At 31.6% G+C, this 19,790-nt stretch overlaps 1 protein-coding gene and 1 pseudogene across 1 annotated transcript in view; both read left to right on the top strand.

Annotated features, from left to right (window-relative positions):
- OTOGL (otogelin like) overlaps nt 1–19,790 on the top strand; it is a 128,013-nt gene that overhangs the window by 101,536 nt on the left and 6,687 nt on the right. Inside the window, exons 44-55 of the mRNA XM_036237843.1 lie at nt 2,922–3,063; nt 4,603–4,788; nt 6,151–6,363; nt 6,843–6,947; nt 7,408–7,515; nt 8,961–9,062; nt 9,574–9,678; nt 9,764–9,804; nt 14,705–14,768; nt 15,841–16,019; nt 16,475–16,579; nt 18,882–19,001. Coding sequence (XP_036093736.1) covers nt 2,922–3,063; nt 4,603–4,788; nt 6,151–6,363; nt 6,843–6,947; nt 7,408–7,515; nt 8,961–9,062; nt 9,574–9,678; nt 9,764–9,804; nt 14,705–14,768; nt 15,841–16,019; nt 16,475–16,579; nt 18,882–19,001 — 1,470 coding nt within the window. The remainder of the gene's footprint in view (nt 1–2,921; nt 3,064–4,602; nt 4,789–6,150; nt 6,364–6,842; nt 6,948–7,407; nt 7,516–8,960; nt 9,063–9,573; nt 9,679–9,763; nt 9,805–14,704; nt 14,769–15,840; nt 16,020–16,474; nt 16,580–18,881; nt 19,002–19,790) is intronic.
- Nucleotides 2,595–2,713, top strand: LOC118614719 (annotated as a pseudogene).

Genomic DNA, 19,790 nt, shown 5'->3' with positions numbered 1-19,790 from the left:
TTTTTAAAATCCATTATTAGAAACAAAGACCAGACAAATACAGCATTTCATGAATCATTTAATGAAAATTTAGTGATCATCTAGCACCTACTAGGCATTATGTTAAACTCTTATGATCCAAAGATGAATAAGTCCCTCTCCTTGCCCTCAGGCAGTCTAGTGGGAAGGCAAGCCTGTGAATAGATACATTGTAAGATAAGCTATGGAGGGCATAGAAGCCCAGGTTTGGAGAAAACTTCCCAGAGTTTTAGACTTTTGAATCATTTAGAAGGATGAGTTTGCCAGGAGAGAAGAAAGAAGAAGGAAGACCTAGGCAAATAAAACAATATATGCAAGAGCAAGTTTGGTGGGAAAGCCCATTTCAGGAAAATATTGAAAGTTTAGTGCAAGACCTATGGATGGGAGGGGTCTGGGAAGAAGAGTGAGGGAATTTGTTAAAACAGGAAGGAGCTCACTGTGAATCAGTACCTTCTGTGCTGGACAATGATGTGCAGACTCCATAGTTCCCAGCCTGCCCTATGACTTTCCTGAGGGCAAAGGGCTCATGTGAAGTCATGAGCTAAAAACAACATATTTTTCTGGAACTTCAGTTTTACTTAGGAATTTGGATGCAAATAAGTTTTAAATATTTACATTTTTTAAATGCGTGCACATAAAAATGGGAAAAAATAGCAAACACTTTTAATTTTGTCATTTTCATCTGTCTTTTAAAAGCATAATGAACATTGCATTTTTAACTAGAAATGTGGGAAATTGATTAAATCAGGAAAGTTTAAGCTTGACTCATAAAGGCAAAGTGAGGCAACACACAACACCATTTAGTCTGTGATAGCCTCCCCTGTTCCCTTATGATCCTCTCAGTGAATTTGACGACAAAAGAAAGGGAGGTTCATAATCTGGTTTTCCCACTTCTAATCTTTGTCTTTATTTGCTAATAGCAACATAGCAGGCAGATGATCTTTTTAAATAAAGACAGGATTTTATCATTTCTCTGCCTAACACCCTTCGGTGTCTTCTACTTACACTTAGAGTACATTCCACACTTAACACAGCTTACCAGGTCCCCCATGCTCTGGCCTGCCTACTTCTTCAGCTTCCTCATGCGTTGCACTCTTCTTGCCTGCTAAACTCTCAGCTTTCTCCTTTCAACTCTTTGAATATTCCAAGGTTTTTGCTGCCAATAGGCTTTTATGCTTGCAGTGTCTCCAACTGGAATACTTCCCTTCTTCAATCTATTTTTGTGTAGTGACTCCTCTAGATTTGCTAAAAGGTTTTCTTAAATTATGAGATTCACGAGGCAGAGAACAGATCTGTTTTATTCACCTTTATATTCCTCAAGTATAATATAGTGCCTGATATGTAGTTAGGTGCTCAATAAATTATGGAAGTATGCATTAATGAATGTATAAATGGAGGATACAGGAGAATCGGCTTTCGTGGGTTAAATGGAAAAGGGATAAGATTTTTTATTTTGAACAAATTAAGTCCCTTTTAAGGGACTTCAAAGAAAAAATATCCAGGAAAAAACTTAGAAACATAATTCTGGAGCTCAGTTGAGATAAGTTGAGAACAGCCATCACGTCTGGGAAGTTATTAGTATATAATTTCTTAAAAATAATATCGTACAATATGCTAGAGTCTGTTCTGTATGCCTTATGATTAGCTAACAGCAATCATAAACAGTAGTAAGTTTACTTCTAACTCTATTAAACTTATGAGGAAATCGAGGCAAAGATTTAAATAACCAATATGATGGTAGAAACTGTGAGAATGGGTGAGCCCAGGAAGATCATTTATAGTGAGTAAACATAACCAGTGAGGATGGGATCTAGAAAAACACTCAGAATGAGAGGCAGAAAAGCCAACAATAAACAGATGAGCAGATAATTTCAAAGTCAAAGGAGAGAGTTCTAAGAAACAGAAAGTATTCATGGCATCATGGGCCTCTGAGGGGTCGGGAAATGTTTATATCAGTGTTTTCTGGATTTTGACAATTAGAAGGCCCTTGATGACCATTGCAAGTATTCAGTGCAAAGTGAACTGGTTGAAAACTGAGGAAATTCAAAAAGAAGACTTAAAAAGAAAGTCAGAATCTTGATTTTTTTAAAGATATGGATCTCGAAGGAAAAAGGATGGCATATGAAAAGTATTCAGTATTTTATCTGACACTTTGACCTGTGTCAGAATTTAGTGTCTGAATGTAGATGCTCAGTATGTTTGCTAAATGAATGAGTAGAAAGAAAAATTGTAATAAATGTTCTTACAAGTTTTCAGGTATCTGTAGAAAACAATGAGTCCCTAATTAAATTGAGGTATGTCAAATTATACAAATTATTCAAATAACGTACAATATTAATATACATTTTTTGAGAAACATCATTTTATGAGCAATGCCATGTATCATTACAGTATGCTACAGGGGCTTCCAATTTTATCTATAACAGATCAAAGTCTTAATATAAGGAAAAGTATAATATCAAAAATGGAATTAGGCTATGACCACATATTATATATGTTTCTTTTCCATATTTATGTAAATTTGTGCAGACAATATTTATCTTCTCTAAAATGTGTTTTAAAATATTATAAATTTGGTCTATGGCCATGCTACCCTGAACATGCTGGATCTCATCTGATCTCGGAAGCTAAGCAGAGTGGGACCTGGTTAGTACTTGGATGGGAGACCACCTAGGAAGACCAGGTACTGTAGGTGTTTATTTAAACAAACAAGCAAGCAAACAAATAAATAAATAAAATATTGTAAATTCAGAGGTGAAATCTAATACTATGAAGTTTTGAAAATCTAAGGTCAAGGAAGAACCTTAAAGAATATTAACTTTCTACTCTTCGATTCTCTAAATACTTTTAGTCCAGCTCAGTGTCTTTAGAGAAATAAAACAATATAACTTATCTCGCTCTAGGTTTCACCACAAAACTTTTGTGAAAAGATGTGGATCAATTATACCAATTCTTGGAACTATGAATGTGATGCACTTTCTGCATATGTGGCTCTGTGCAACAAGTTCGACATCTGTATTCAGTGGAGAACACCTGATTACTGCTGTAAGTAGTACACTTCAAATAATTTTTTCCAACAACTATATAACAGTCCTTTTTGTTTTCATTTACTTCTTTCTCTTCTTTCATCACAAAATAACTTCATATAAATAAAATGCATGTAAATCTAATCTAGAAGTTAAAGGTAAACTCTCCCACATAGGCAACATCTGTTTTCATCCTAATCTAAATGTAAAGTAGGCCTCAATTCTCCTAAAAGGAAATCTATTTACAAAATATTAGGTAGCAAAGTAGTTTGAAATAATGAGGAAATCGCAGAGAATTGAAGAGGGATTTTAATTCTGTATCCTACAGCACATTTTGTTGATTCTCGTTTAACCTGCCTCATTTCCTCCAGCTTGTTCTTACTCATTTATTGTGCAGAAAAAATAAAGATTTTTCTGCCCCATTTCCTCCTTTCCTTACATAGTATCCAATTCCTAGAAACCTGTCTTTCCAGCTTCCTTTGCTACCTGAGTTCAATATTTTTACAATTATGTTTATTTCCTTTTTTTTGTATCCATTCTTTGCATATTTTTATCTATAGAACTCATGCTTTTTTATCAAGTTATGATGCTTTTCATAAAAAATGTACTAAACTTTATACCAAGTCTGGCATACTTTACATAAAATATTGTTAATTTAATTTAAGATACAGCGATTAAATAGATTAAATGGTAAAAGATTTTTTAAAATGAATGTTACTCAAATGCTCCAAAATAAAAGTTTTCATTTTCCTCAGGAAAAAAAAGTATAAAATATATAGAGAAAGAATAATACATCACAAAACACCAGTTACATGACTCCACTTCAGAAATAAAACAGCTTCTGGTGTGCCCTTCTATCTCTTTCCTGTCTCTGCCCTCCTAGATATCATCACTATTTAATAGTTGGGTTGTTTGATTCATAGGGAATGTATAACATTACCAGTTTTATAAGAAACTGTCAAATTATTCGCCACTGAAATTTTATCAATTTATGCCCCCACCAGCTGTGAGTTTATTTTTTTTTAACAGTATCATTTTTTAAGATCACGGAAAATAAATAAGAATTTTCTTAAAAAATCATGTAGCAGCTGTGCAGCAATGGTGGTTCCTTTTGACACTGAAGGATTACACTTAAAGATGCAGCATTTTTCATTTTTATGACTTAGTCGAGTCACATATTTAAAGCATATTTCTTTGCTTATTCTGAGTAGACTTGGATATCCTCTCACTGCAGATAGTAGTAACTTCATATTAGTTGATTCTATATTTATGCCAACCAGATTTGGCTGCCTATTGGTCATATTTATTTGATAAAAATAAGATGGAGTTTTCCGACCATAATATAACATAATACTAGCTGGACACTTGGAAAATACTGAAAAATACCCATCGATTGTTTTGTTTCTGATTTATGATAACATAATAAATGAAAAAATAGACTTCAAAGAGACTGAAATGTGAAAATCATATTCAGAAAGAAATCTGATATTTCTTTCTTCTACTAGAATTCAATAGTTTACTTTTATCATTAGCATATTCTGTCCTTTATCTTTCATAGCTCTGAGTTGCCCAGAGGGGAAGGAATATCGGCCCTGTGTACGACCTTGTGAAGCAAGAACATGTCTTAACAGATGGTTCTATGGTCACTCTTCATGTTTGTATTTAAGAGAAGACTGTGTGTGCAAAAATGGAACCATTCTTCACAGGCCACATTCAACTCAGTGCATTCCAGAGAAAGAATGTGGTAAGCAAAGTACAAAATGACCTCTTAGGGGTCCAGCAAACAAATAAAACATTTTAGATCATGGAGAGATGCGCTGAGAAAAATTGATCACAGGAAACCTAGGTATTGGAAAGGAAACAAGTTTGTTTATAGTTTGATTTTAATAAGATTTCAACTGAAGTTACCAAAATCAAGAGCTTTGGTGGTGTGTTTAATCTCTACCTATGTCTATAATAACCAGGAAAGAGTATGGCAGATTAAGAAGAGTGCGGGATATGGACTGAATTCAAATTCCAATTATTTCATGTATTAATAATTCAGTTTGAGCCTGAGTTATACATCTATACAATGAAGAAAATAATAGCACTATCCTATATGGTTAGTGTGGGAATGCACAAAATAATACTAAGTATTTTGCAACAGTGCCTAGAAAAATAACACTCAAAAATGCCAAATAGTGTTATTATCTGGAAGAAAAGACTTAACATTTCTGCTTTTATTTTCAAACCATTTTATTCTAATACATTATCTCCATGATGGTTTCAGAAGAAAAAAGAAAAAAATTGAGAAAATTGCAGTTTAGTGGTTCATCAGTCACAGGGCTCATCATTATAGTCAGAAGGAAAGTGATTTATCTAATAATTAAAGGAGGAGGCAAGTAGGAGTAAAATGCACATTTTCAGAAACAAGTTTGTGTTTTCCATTGAAAAAAGTATTTGTAGAAGACTTTGAGAATATGTAGGCATGCTTATGTTTGTTTTAAGGAACCTGTGAGGTTGGTAAATAGAATAATATAAAAGTTCATTAGAGCTGGGGATATGGTTGGTCACTACATTTATCTTTATTATTCCTTAAATGAACTACTAGGGGGTTATATTTATCAATAATAAAACTAATAAATAATAAAACTAATAGTCACTAAAAAATATTTTGCTTGGTTGCCTACTTTCCACATTTAGATTGAAAAGCTGAAATGTTCTGAGTTTTCGTATGACAAAAATGCCTTGTCTTCTAAAACCACTCATTTTGACAATTATTATTTTTAAACATTTAAAATATGTTACTGAGTTTGTTCAAGCTAAATAAATTGTACTAACAAGACTTGAAATGAAAAAAAAAATAAATTACGTTATTTATGGAAGAGGAGATGCAAATTTACAGAGTTGTAGAAAAGAAATATATTTTCTATGGGCTACATCAAAAATTTTATTAAAGAAAAATATAAGCTAGTAGCTTATGAATGAAAAGAGAAATCCGGGAAAGAATAGTTATGTGACATGTTTTCTATATCACTAGACCAAGACAGTCTGAAATCAAAACATCATAATTTGATTGATTTTAGTGTCCAGATTATAAGTGAAATAACATTGCCATTTTTTTAAGCATGTACTGATAGTGAAGATCAACCTCGCACTGCTGGGGAGATTTGGAATGGGGGCATTGATGAATGTGCCCTATACAAATGTTTGGAGAATGGAAGCATTATTCCTATAGAACCTGATTGTGATGAGGAGCCCTCACCAATTTGTGAACGAGAAGCTGAAGTTGTCTTGAGCATCATTGATAAGTGGTCTTGCTGTTCAAAGAAAGTTTGTGGTATGTATTCCAGCTGAAGCCTTAAAGTTGGTCAATGCCAGAAAATATGTTTATATTTTTTTATAAAAAAAAAAAAAAGGAGGGTGTGTATGGTGTTTGGCATAAAAGAAAATGTAAGGGTTGAGGTAATGGAAGTGTTTCCATAAATATCACTTATACTTTCTCAAAGCAAGTTTTGCCTCATTATAGTTTTGTTGATTTTGCAAATACACATGTGAAATTCTGGCTATTAGCAATTAATAATATTCAGTAGTTCATGACAATATAAAGGATCTGAGAATCTTTGACATGACAATTACAGGTGAAAGACAATAACAAATAAACCTTAAATTTGCTCCTTTTCATATATGACCCATCTTGTGAGCTGAATGGGTTTGACTGGAGTATAAAAACATGCATAGTGAGAATCAATTCCCTGATTTGAGTTAGAACAAGATTTTAGTTATGTTTGCTAATATTTTAATGCTTCTTATTTGCAGGATGTGACATGACCCTGTGTGAAACTGCCATTCCAACATGTACAAATAGTCAAAAATTGACCATTGGTCATAGTCCTCTTTCTTGCTGTCCACAGTACCAATGTGGTGAGTAGTTAATTAGGAAAAATAAGAGTGACAGTCATTGTTCATTTAGTATAGTGAATTAGATTCTCATTCTTTGTATCTACAGGGAAGTGATCTATTATTAAAGATTGTGGAATTGTCTTTTTAAAGATAGTTTTTAATCTGCAATTTAAATTTATACATTATACGTATATAGTTATTATCTCATTTTAAAAATCTTTATTTTATTTATTTTTATTAAATTTATTGGGGCAACATTGTTTACTAAAATCATATAGGTTTCAAGTGTACAATTCAATGTACACTTGAATGAATACTGAATTTTGTGTTCATCACCCAAAGTCAAATATCTTTTAAAAAATCTTAATCTTAGTGAAAATATATAGGAAATAGAAGGTGTATATATATATACACACACCATACTATTTTCTTTTATCATCTCATTCTATATAGATTTTCAACTATTTTTGTGTTTCTGCAGAATGTGACCCATTGAAATGCCCCAGTATTTCAATACCAGAATGCAGAGAAGACCAATTCATGATTCAAGTTCAACAGGATGAGCCTTGCTGTTTTGCTCCTCTTTGCAGTGAGTGTTATGTGCAATAATTTTTTGGAAGAAGAGGGAGGAAGTGGGAAAAACATCTTATTTGATGTGAATTTCATGGGAGTGATGAAAACCAGGATTTTACTGTTCTAGAAATTCAGCTAAATAAGAAAAATAGAAAAGAAAGTCTAGCATTTTAAATAACTCTTGACAATTATTATAGTTAGTACTACTCTCCTCTATCAACAAAGACTATATATATCAGTCAAAACATAACCGAGATAATATGATCAAGTTTTTTTTTCTTTTTCTTTTCTTTTCTTCTTCTTCTTCTTCTTCTTCTTCTTCTTCTTCTTCTTCTTCTTCTTCTTCTTCTTCTTCTTCTTCTTCTTCTTCTTCTTCTTCTTTTTTAAATAAGGCCAACACCTAGTTTTTTTTTGGAGAAGAATTTAGCTTTGCCTTTCCTTCAAGAACCAAGTAGACTAATGGACTCTGTTAAGACTTTATAAGACCTTTCTAAAACTTTATCTCCAATATATAATATGTCATATATGATGATCTTAAAAGAGAATAGTATTACAGGAGTCTGGGAAGTGATTGTATATAGGACTATGTATTTTGTTTGATGAACTGGATATTGAAAAATAAAAAATTCTCTATTTTCATTTTCAAGTGAATTATCTTATAAAAGATTAGTGATTAATGTAGGTTTTAGATATTCTTAAAATCAAAACACATTATTTGTACCAGTTAAAGTTCAACTTTAAGTGGCAAAAACTGATTCATTCTTGCTAACTGGAAGCACACCAATCATTGGAAGGATTTGGGGATCAGAATTTTGCAGATCAAGATGAAACAGATCAAGTCCTGCTGCTTATGTCAGTTATCAATCACTGAGTCAGCAACATCTATCTCCGTTCCTGGTGTGCTTTTATTTGTGATTCAAGTGTTGTAGAAAGAGATTCTGATGCAACTAATATGGGTAATTCCCACTCAGGTCTGATGAGAGTGAAGCACCTTTATAACAGTCACTGTAAGTCTACATTGGTGGAGCATTTCCTCAAGGTCATCTAAAGAGTTGTTATCGAAGTTGAGAGAAGGTTGCTGAATAGCTAAAGAGGAAAAATGCCTACTACATCATTTGTCCATTAATTGGAGTAATCATGAGTAATGAATTAAGAAAACTTAAATAAATCCATCAATGATGTTTTGATCCTAGTAAGAATAAGTTATTCCAGAAATCTTAATTCTCTATACTTTTGGTAAGATGGTATTCTATGTCACTTTGCTTGGAAAGCATAAAGCAATATACACAGGCAATGTTACTGTTTTTATGACCAAACAATAAAGCTTCCTCTTATTATTTCTTATTTTATAAAACATAATATATTTCATGTTGATTTTATATGCATATAATAATCTGAATGAATAATTAGATTATTTTTTAGCTCAGTTGTAACTTCTAGTTTTTTTTGTTTCTTCTTTAGTTTGTGAATCTTGCACTGAACCTATTCCATTCTGTACTGATGGAGAATTTCTCACTGTGGACCTTAATACCACACACTTCTGTTGTCCTCAGTATTACTGTGGTAAATATATTTTAACTAGTTTAAAATATTTAGATGTGTCAGATGTTTAAGAAGCCCAGTGCATTTTAGTTATACTGTTATATCAGACCTTAGTTGAATTCCAGCATATAAAATACATGTTGAATATATGTAACATTTTCATATATCTAAGAGCTCTTCTTAGGTAATATCATTACCTCCCTAAAACAGATTACATATGACTTGTCTCATCATCCTAGAATTTCTAGATATCCAGGTGATACCATACTCTCTTCACTTCATCTTCTTTTACCCTTCCTGTTTCTTGGGGTTCTTTACCTGATGAGCTGTTCTAGTTTTACTGCTGCTGCAGCATGTCTTTTGAATCATTTGTTTGTCCTCACCAACACATGGCAATTGGGCAGTGGAGACGCGATACTGGGGACATATGAGTTCATGCACTGCATCAGCGATAGTAGTGAACTAAATGGTGGGTAGAGAAAACTGGTGATTACGTGAAGTTAATCTTTGCCCATGTCATTTTTCTATTTAGTTTGTGAGCCAAATCTTTGTCCTACACCTCTACTCAACTGTGCAGAAGATATGAAACTTGTGAAAGAAAATGTATCTGGCCAATGTTGTCCAACATGGCATTGTGGTAATTAATCTTCATATTTTAAAATTTTATAACAATACGTTAATATATTCTGATCAATTTAAAAATGTTACTTTTTACCTTTTAGAATGTAGCTGTGAAAACCTTGTTATGCCAACTTGTGAAGTGGTAAGAACGCATATTTTGATTGACTTATCATATAATTTAAATCAGTTTATTATTTCTTTATCTCTCTTATTTCTGAATTCTTCTTAGAGTTTATGAAATTATCCAAGTTGTAATGTGCTCTGATATTAGGAAGCAGTCAACGTTTTATATTTTGCTCAAGATAGAAAGTACAATATGTTATCTTTTTCACTGGTGACTGTATCTGCTAGTTTCATATCTACTTAGGTTCACTAGTCTTAAAAACACTGAAAAAAATCTCAATATTAGCATAGGTTGTGGTGATGGTTTCATTGATGTAGTCTTATTTCTAAATTCATTGTTTACATTAATTATGTATGTCAAATAAATAAACTGTACTTTACAAAAACATTAATCTAATATTTGCTGTAATGATGAGTTGTCATCTATTATTTGCATAGAATCTTAAATAACTTTCATAAAAATTTTCTCATTATTTTGCATGCTTTATATACACACCTACAGAAAAGAGTAAAAATATGTTATTGTATATTTCTCAAGTCCTTCATTGTTTACATAACATGTTTAGAGTATAATCTCGTTGAATCTTTACAAAGTAGGTATTTTTAGTTCATTTTATAAATGAAATTGAGGTTTAGAGAAAATAAGTGATTGACCGCGATCTTTAGGATTCAAACTAGGGATTGTTTTGTGTATGTGTTTGTGTGCATTTATGTATGTTCCTTCATTCTTTCTATTCTGCATTAATTCTTTTATTCCCTTTAAAAGTGTAACTAAGACATAGCACAAGAATAAAAGCAGTGGAGACTGTCTTGTTTCTAATAATGACTTTGACTTTCTTTAGCTGTGACTCACTTTCCTTGTCTATAATATAAAAATAATAACAATACGTATGTCATATGAATAACATAAATTAATATAAATTAGATGGCATGTGACACATAGAAAAGGCTCAATAAGTATTAGTTATAATTATTACAACACCCCACAATACTTGGAATGTTAACTACAATGTATAGATTGTCATGAAGAAAAGTTACCATCAAAAAGTTTGGAAGAAACTGATAGTCAGGTTCAGAATAATGGATGAAAAGAAGTGAACTATTCTATACAGTGGCTAGTATGACCATGAGTAGATGCACAAGGAGTGAAGTAAGATATGTATGCTGAAGGATCGCAACCTCTTTCTTTCCTTGATAAAGAGCTCACTGGGAGAGAAACAATGAGAGATGAACTTTCCAAATTGGTGAATTGGGGAGGGCCCTAATGGCAAGGCTATGGAATTTAAATTTGATTTCTTCTTTTCAGTTAGTTGTTCAATTAACATTTGTTGAAAACCAATTACGCATGGTCATAGTACCAGCAACTTGAAAATGCACAGTTCTACCCTGAGGCGCTCAATATAGTTTTAATAAGATAGAAGATGGAAAGTGTCCTATATCGGATAGGAATTATTATAAAAATGGTGTTGGAGGGAGCAGACATTGATAGTCTTGTGTAGTAGGACTAAAACATTAGAGGGCAGGAGATTAGCAAGAGACTGGTATAGCCATTCATGAATGAAGACCTTGAGCGTAGTAAGGTTTATGAAGAAGAGGTTGGCGAGGGGGATTGAATTTATGAGGGCAAAATGAAAGAGTCTGGTTTTTGTAACATATTTTTGTTACACATTTTGTAATATATTTGAGAAAGAGAGAGAGAAGAGAAGGAGGGGCAGAGGGAGAGGGGGAGAGAGAGAGGAGAAAATGAAGAAAGAGAAAGCAGGAGAAGGAGGAAGAAGAGAAAGTTAGAAAGAGGGAAAACTAGCTCTAAAAAACCTTTAAGTTTACAAGGCTCGCATACTAAGGGTCCAGGTGTAGTGGATCCTTGGACAAGCACTCTAATGGCCAAAGGAGCAGCTCAGAGTAGACTCTGGGATTGTACTAGTACCCAGCTTCATTCAGAGCTCTCCTGCAGGCCTGAAAGAGGTAACACAGCATCATTTCAATAAATTTCAAAATGATAGTATAAATTATGGAATAAATTATGGAATATACTAAAGTGTATTCTTCTTATGGAATTTTGTGCCTCCTGTGTTTTGAGTTCTTTGAAGTCTCTTTGGGTAGGAGCCTCTCTGTTCATTTTCTAACCTTGCTGTGGTTGTTACTTTAACTCTTACTTTTTTGGGGAGGAGATGCCTTTATGCTGCTCTTGACCTAATCATCAACTGAACAAACACATTCCTGTCTGCCCTCCCTTTTCCTACTTTTTTTTCTCTTCTAGTGTGTTTCTACCATTTTCCACTCACTCTTTTCCTGTGTTCTTCTTCCTCCCCACCATTTATGCTAGATGCTGGTCCATCTAGTTTATTAACAGTTCAGCTTCCAATGGCTGAATATTTTTTATGAATCAAACTTTGACTTTACTCAATGTTGCAAATATTTATTGAATAACTATTATATTATTTATTAACACCATTCTGGGCACATACAACTTAAAAAGTAACTTCGATGTCCTCAAACATCTTACTTGAATACACATAACCGTATGCATGATAACTTAGTTTTAATATTTGTAGTTCTACACAAGCATTGACCTGATCCATTGTTCCTGAGTACTCATTCTGAATGATGGCTGTTTGTTTCAATACTGAAGATGATATATTTTTTTAACATTGCATTAATTTTTCACCTAGAAAACAGATGCATTTCAATAGAAAGAGTCTATGTGAGGCCTTGGTAGTATTTCTTTTTTATATAACAGCTTTATTGACATATAATTCAAATTACCAATACAATTTAGCCATTTAAAGTACACAATTCAATAATTTTTAGTATATCCATTGAATTGCACAATCATCAACACAGTCAATTTTAGAATAATTTTATCACCCCCCCAAAAAACCCTGTATCTATTTATAGTCACTCATTCCTTCCAAACTCCTCAGTTATAGGAAATCACTAATCTAGTTTTTATTTCTATAGATTTGCCTAATCTAGGTATTTTATACAAATGGAATCTTATACTATGTGGTCTTTTGTAATTCATTTCACTTAATATAAGATTTTAAGGCTTATTCTTGTTGTACCATGAATTAGTACTTCATTCCTTTCTACTGTTAAATAATATTTCATTGTATGAATATACCTAGACATTTATACAAATAAAAGTACACAATGGCCAATAGCACATGAAAAGATCCTTAAACTGACATCATTAGCTATCAGTTAAATGTAAATAAAAACTACATCAATGTATCACTTTATATCAATTAAGAGGACAGATATTAATACATGTTTAGGATGTAGAGAAATTGGAACCCTCATATGCTGCTGGTGGGATTGTAATGGTAGCATTCCTTTGGAAAAGAGCTTGGTTGTTACCCAAAAGTTTCAATAAAGAACTGCCGCATGACCCACCACTTCCACTCCTAGGTATACACTCAAGAGAAATGAAAACATGTGTCCACACAAAAGCTCATACCTGAATGTTCATAGCAGCACTATTCATAATAGCCAGAAGATGGAAACAGCTTAAGGTGATTTTGCTAACTTTAAAGGAAAGGGATGCTTGCTTGAAAGTTAAAAAAAAAAAAAGTGTGATATTAAATATTGGTAGAAAAAGCTCACTGAGAGGAAATATCTCTTGGGTATTTATGAGAATAAAAATGTAACTAAATATGTGGATAAAATCTCAAAGGAAATAAGAATGGAAGATTTGAGTTGAGAGGGCTCAGTGGACATTGTGATTTAACTATTAAAAAATAAGTGGTAAGTAACTTAAGTGTTAGTTTGAACCCAATACCTCCTATTAGTCTTTTGGAGTAGCTAATGCGGTGGGAGAATTTAATCTATTACTTTTTTAACTCTATATTTCCAACATTTTTATTTCTAATCTTATTGGAATTGTGTGATGACTAAAAGTCATAAAACATCATATGAGTTATGTTTATGCAACTACTTTACAAATTATAAAGCACTGAGAGAAGTAAAATATTATTAGCTTATGGGGAAGTGCTTTTTATAGTTTACTATGAATTTATTTGAATCGTTTATTGTGTCAAGAATCAAATTCATTTTAATACTGATAGCCTATGAAAATTAAATGCACCCAGGAACAGATGCTGTTTAAAATGAAATGTTTGAAACTTAAAGCCTGGTCTTACACTTGAGAGAAACCTATACCATTCTTCTAATATGGCAAAGTTTGAGTGTTAATTTACTGAAAGCAATACCATCACTTTCTGAGTGTCAGCCCTATTTTAAACTTTTTACACATATTGACCCATTTATTTCTCTTAACAATCCTGAGACAGGCTGTGTTATTATTCCCATTTTACAAGTGAAAGGAGTGAGGAGCAGACTAGCTAAATAACCTGCTCTGTATCACACAGCTAGTAAGTAGAAGAGCAGGATCAGTGCAAGTATACTCTTGTTCCTGAGTCTGTGCTGTTAGTCACTGTGCTATCCTCTTCTGCTCCTGCCTTATATACTGTGGCGGCCTTACTCAGATGCAGATATCAGAGCCTCTGACCACATCAGTACAACAGATCAAAATATTTCCACTAAGCAAAGTTTCCAGGATTACTAAGCATTTTCTTATCTCCATTTGCCCAATAGAAGCTTAGAATCAAACAATGTTTAAAAGTTAGGACAGACCATAAAGTTCATCTTATCCACCTTCACTCATTTAAAGATAAGGGAATTAAAGTTTAGAGTGATTAAGTGACCCACGATCTCGTTGTTTATTGTGAATTTTGTCCATGGACTATGAATTAAATGACCACTGGGTTAATCCAAGCCTGTTCACTATCAAATATTAATTAAGCAGCAGCTAATTGTCTAGCTGTGTGATAAGGAACTTATTAGATATTATGTTGTATATTTTTTATAATTGTCATATAATAAGTCACATAATAATAAGATTAATCTCTTTCTAATAGGGAGAATTTATTACAGTAGACCATAACTTTCAGAGTGACTGTGGATGTGTACAGTATCTCTGTGGTAACTATGTTTTTTGTAACTTTTAAATGATAATGAATATTATTGATATATTTTGTTTACTATTAATAAATTAAAAATAATTTTCTTTGAGATGTAGTATACATTTTAAGCCATTCGTCAGCTTTCAAGTATAAAAATATACTGGTTTTTTTTTTGTTTCCTTTTTTCTAATAACTCTAAATGGTTTGGAAATTTGATAACAGGACAGAAAAATAAAAGATTTTTCAGAAGCTTCATAGTATTTAAAGTTAATACTAGGGTTCATATACATATTTCACTTTTAAAATTTACATCTGAATGTAAGAGATTTTTTTCCTTCACTGTTCTATTATTTTTGATGTTAATATTGCAAAGCAGAGTTGAATTTTTCTATGAAATAACAAATCTTCATTGTGTTAGTAAGTTAATAGAAAATAAAATTTCTATTCAATATCTTAAAACATTTGCTTAAGTTTAGTGTTGGTGAGACACAAAGAGCTCATGAGCTGATTTCTTCACCGTTTTAGTCTATCCTACCTAATATGCCATTTTTAAAGATATGATAGCACATTATATCAGCTGCTTTCATCATAAAGTATGATTTCCATGACTTTATTTGGTAACAATAAAATCGATAATTTCCTCTCAAAATAATAATTAAAAACCATGAAATGTTACACAACCTCATCATGAAGAGACCTACTACTATGAATTTAGATTTTTCCTCCATCTATATCCACTTCACAAAATTATCATATTATGTTTCTGGAAATAAAAAACAGCAAGTAGCTTGACAATCTCTGATTTAAAATTCTGGAAGCTGCTATAAAGTACAACTTTTGGAGGAAGTTCAAACAGTAAACAGCAATTGAGTTTACAGATCAATTTCTTATTTTGTTTAAAAATAAATATGCTATATTCATTATTAAGTAAACTCATGAATTATGAACAATGTATAATGGTAAAGATCTTTATAGTTTTTTTAAAAAAAAAAACACCGCACCATAATGAAAACATAGATTTAAATAAAAATTCCATTGATTAATTAAAAACTCAGTATAGTACTTTTTGTTGACTATTTTTCTTTTCTTAGAAAAAGATGATGTGTGTGTATTTCAAGCAGTATCAGTATTGAATCTTGGCCAATCTATGATAAAGTACTTGGAAGGGGACTTTTGTTATACATTAGAGTGTCTGGAAGAAAAAGATAATCATACAGGCTTTCACACTCTGAATTTTACAATGGTGAATTGTTCAAAAGAATGTGACATTGTAAGTATTCCTTCTAAGTCAGTCCAGTGAGAGTTAATCAGACTTAAAATAGCAACTGTAGAATTTAAACTAGTGAATACCTGTAAGTTAAAAATATACACTTGAATGCTTCTTCAATAATCTTTTAATGTGTAACATATTTATATAATGCAGATTTTCCTTTTACTGTAGATGATCTTGAGCTTCATGAGTCTTATTATTTATAGCTTGCTTGACCTGAGGTTTTTACATCTGCTTAATGAATCTTGGCTGGTAGATGTAAAGGTTAACATCTACTTCATTTCTAAAATAACTGTATAAAGTTAATTATTATATGAAGTCCTTTAGATTCGACCTTAGAAATGCTTACAGTTGTTCTAAGGGAGCATATATTTATGTTGGGAAGCACTTTCAGAACTAATTTAAAATATTGCTATTGTTGTGGGACTAATTCTATGTATTATTATCATATACAGCACCAGGTATATACTCCATCTCCAAGTGATTATGATTGTTGTGGTGCCTGCAAAAATGTATCCTGCAAATTTCAAATGGAAAATGGAACATCAGTTATATATGAGGTATGAATTCCTTAATTCCTAAAATATGTTTCTTGGAGAGTAGCTTTCTATGCTACTTTCTTGAAGAAAACATTCTTAAGTCAAATAGGTTTGAAAAATGCCACACACACAGAGTTCTACATACAATAGACACAGCAATACACAGCACATTCTCAATGGACAAGGTACAGTTACATTCTAAAGTAAATGATAATTTCTGTTGTAAAGGAACATGTTTAATCCATTTCTCAAACTTATTTTATCATAGATCTTCACTTTTTTAAAAAAATGTGAGGACTGGGCTGGAGAAATGCTGATTTTTAATCATTAAGAAGGAAAAGAACAATAATATTTACTCAATAATTTTACTCATTTGAAATGAAGCATTTTGATAGAAACCTGAAACTCAAGATGTTAGCACTTTACTATTTCAGGGATTGACGATTTCAGTAGGCACATAGAGAAAAGATTTAGAATATTTGACAAATTTTTAAAAAGGTCATTCCAAAAGACATTAATGCTATATCCCATATCTTTTTACTGAAAACAGTAAAATAATTATTCCAAATTCTCCCATTACCTCTTAATAACTCTATGTAGATTTGCAGACTGACCTACTTCTTCCCTAGAATTTTTTATGAAACTCGGTAATTTTGTTAGTGTTCTATCAGATTTAGGAAAGTTACAAATCATGTTTATAATTTACATCACCTAAAGGTAGTTGCAATTTATTATTGTTATCCTTCCTTTTTTTCATTAATAATTTAATTATCCGGAGACTTATTTTTAGTGTTCTTAATTACACAGGATTGCTCACATATCCAAAAGAAAAACAGATTGTCCCCTTCCTTTACATTTTATTAAATAAGAAAAATGAACAATTATCTTTTTGTACCATAGTCTATTATTTTACAATTATGTAAAAAATAGTGTTAGTGATTTACACAGTGTTGTTGATATTGTTGATCTGTTTATCTTAGCAGTATTTCTGTTTTCCAATATATATTTTTTAAAGTGAGAGTCTTAAAAAAGGAAGCTTAAAAATGATGAGGAGATAGAGAGGTCAAAGAGAGAAAAGGAATCAGAGACTACTTGAAAAAATACAATAATCTGGGGATTTTAGTAAAAGGGCAATGTAAACTCTACATATGTCAATAACCCAGGAACTATCGATGTATATAATTAATATGCATGTTGCTATCCCTGAAATTTAAATAAAAGATTAAATTATGTTCAGAATTTTTTTAGATCAGAAGAAATTACTATAGGTAAATTACATATTAAGATAATTAACTTTTGGTTCTTTCAAAGATAAACTTTAGTTATCTTGAAATCTAATTTTTATGGAACTATTTTTTTTATTTTAGATAAATTAGATATTAGTGTTTTCTTGAATTTTAATATTTTATCTTCTTTTACATCTAGACTTGTAAATCTCTTCTACTTTAGGTTCATAGAAGACCTGAAGCTTTTTCTTTTCTTTAGAGAAAAGAAAGTTAGTTAAAATTCTTTACTGGTCCACAAGAAAACCTCAAGGCAAAGTTTGACGACATTTTAAAATGTGGTTTACAAAAAAACAAAAATATAGATCAATAATTATAGCCCAATATTTATGTAATAATTATGTTTATCTGACTTTATTTCTAAACAGAAATTCTGAAATCAGGAATGAAATAAACAGTTACTATGTTAAAAAATTTGTTAAAAGCATAGATATAGGTGTTTAAATAATCATAGGTATACAAAACTAGAATCATAATAACTATTCTGAAATCAGGAATGAAATAAACAGTTACTATGTTAAAAAATTTGTTAAAAGCATAGATATAGGTGTTTAAATAACCATAGGTATACAAAACTAGAATCAATAATAACTATCACCCGAAGATTTTTAAACTTTCTGGTGATAAGGAAGTGGAAGGAGGAACAAACAAATCGCAAGAAAGGAGGTGTATTATGTAATATGATTTGTTGTTTTTTAATTAGTGAGGGAAATAGTAGAGCAAGACCTTTGACACTTGACCAAATTAGATAATTAATTTTGTAGTAGAAACAGATACCTTTCGCTTCTTTCTTCTCTATTGCTTTACTTCACACTTACATCAAAGTTCTAGTATGAGACCAAACCCAAACACACTACATATATGTATTTTTAATTATTTTAATCAGGTAAATTTGTGGACATTTCCAGATGGACATTTTATGCCACAGGAAGCTTTTTGCATCTTGACTTGATTTTTGATTTAGTGGGATAGGAAGTATTCTACTTAAGAAATGTAGCAGATTTTAATAGCAAAACAATAACTTTCTCTTTTATTTGTAGGAGGGGAATATGTGGCACTATAATTGTACCACATATGAATGTGTTAAGACTGATGAAGGGGCAATGATTCTGAACTACAGTATGGTCTGTCCCCCTTTTAATGAGAGTGAATGCAAAATGGTTTGTACTTTGTTTTATCTAAGAAAAATTATTATTAAATACAATTTAGAAAATAATGTTTTCCAAGGTGATACACACATACATTGCGTCTTATTTATTTTGGTGAATGTTTTATTTTCTCGTATACATAAAAGCTCTATATTTCCTCAGTTTGCCATTTTGAGTTACATATGGTGTTCCAAATAATTTTAACTCTCCCTGAATAGACATTATGCTGTCTCTGGGTTTTTAATATGTAAATCAAAAGATTATTGAAAAATTATTTGATCAGCAGACCTAGCCTCTCTTTCAATATGGATCAATAAACTAATCAATCAGAGTTGGCCAATTTTCTCTTTCTTAAACACACAACCAGATTTATGATGTCATTCACTTTTTAATGCAATGCTGGCCTAAGTGAAATTGAGCTTAGTTTCTCTGAGCCCAGGCAACTGTGGAACTTAGCAGCTGTCACAGCTTTGCTGATCCTTTGGTTTTGTTCTTCCGATTCCCTGTTCTCTCAAAAAAGAATCCATTGGGAGAGTAGATTTTTGAAAGTGATATGATTTTTTAAAAAGATTCTTTGTAGCTTTAATTATTTAGTAGAAAATAATCTCTAATGAAAAGTGAGCTTTGTTCTGTTGTGTGAGGCAATATTTTTCTTAAGTGTAAAGAAATAGCATAATCTCATTGATTTTTTTTTTCAAGATGTCCTCATTTAGTGATGATTGCTAGGTTGCTGGATGGCTAGCAACTGTATGTACTAAAGTAATAGATTTTCAGCTCTGGAAAGAATCTTAAGCACCATCT

This window comes from Rousettus aegyptiacus, unplaced genomic scaffold, assembly GCF_014176215.1.
Source record: "Rousettus aegyptiacus isolate mRouAeg1 unplaced genomic scaffold, mRouAeg1.p scaffold_m13_p_2, whole genome shotgun sequence".
Classification (NCBI taxonomy): Eukaryota; Metazoa; Chordata; class Mammalia; order Chiroptera; family Pteropodidae; genus Rousettus; species Rousettus aegyptiacus.
The sequence above is the reverse complement of the archived record's forward strand: the minus strand, read 5'-3'. Positions and strand labels throughout refer to the sequence as shown.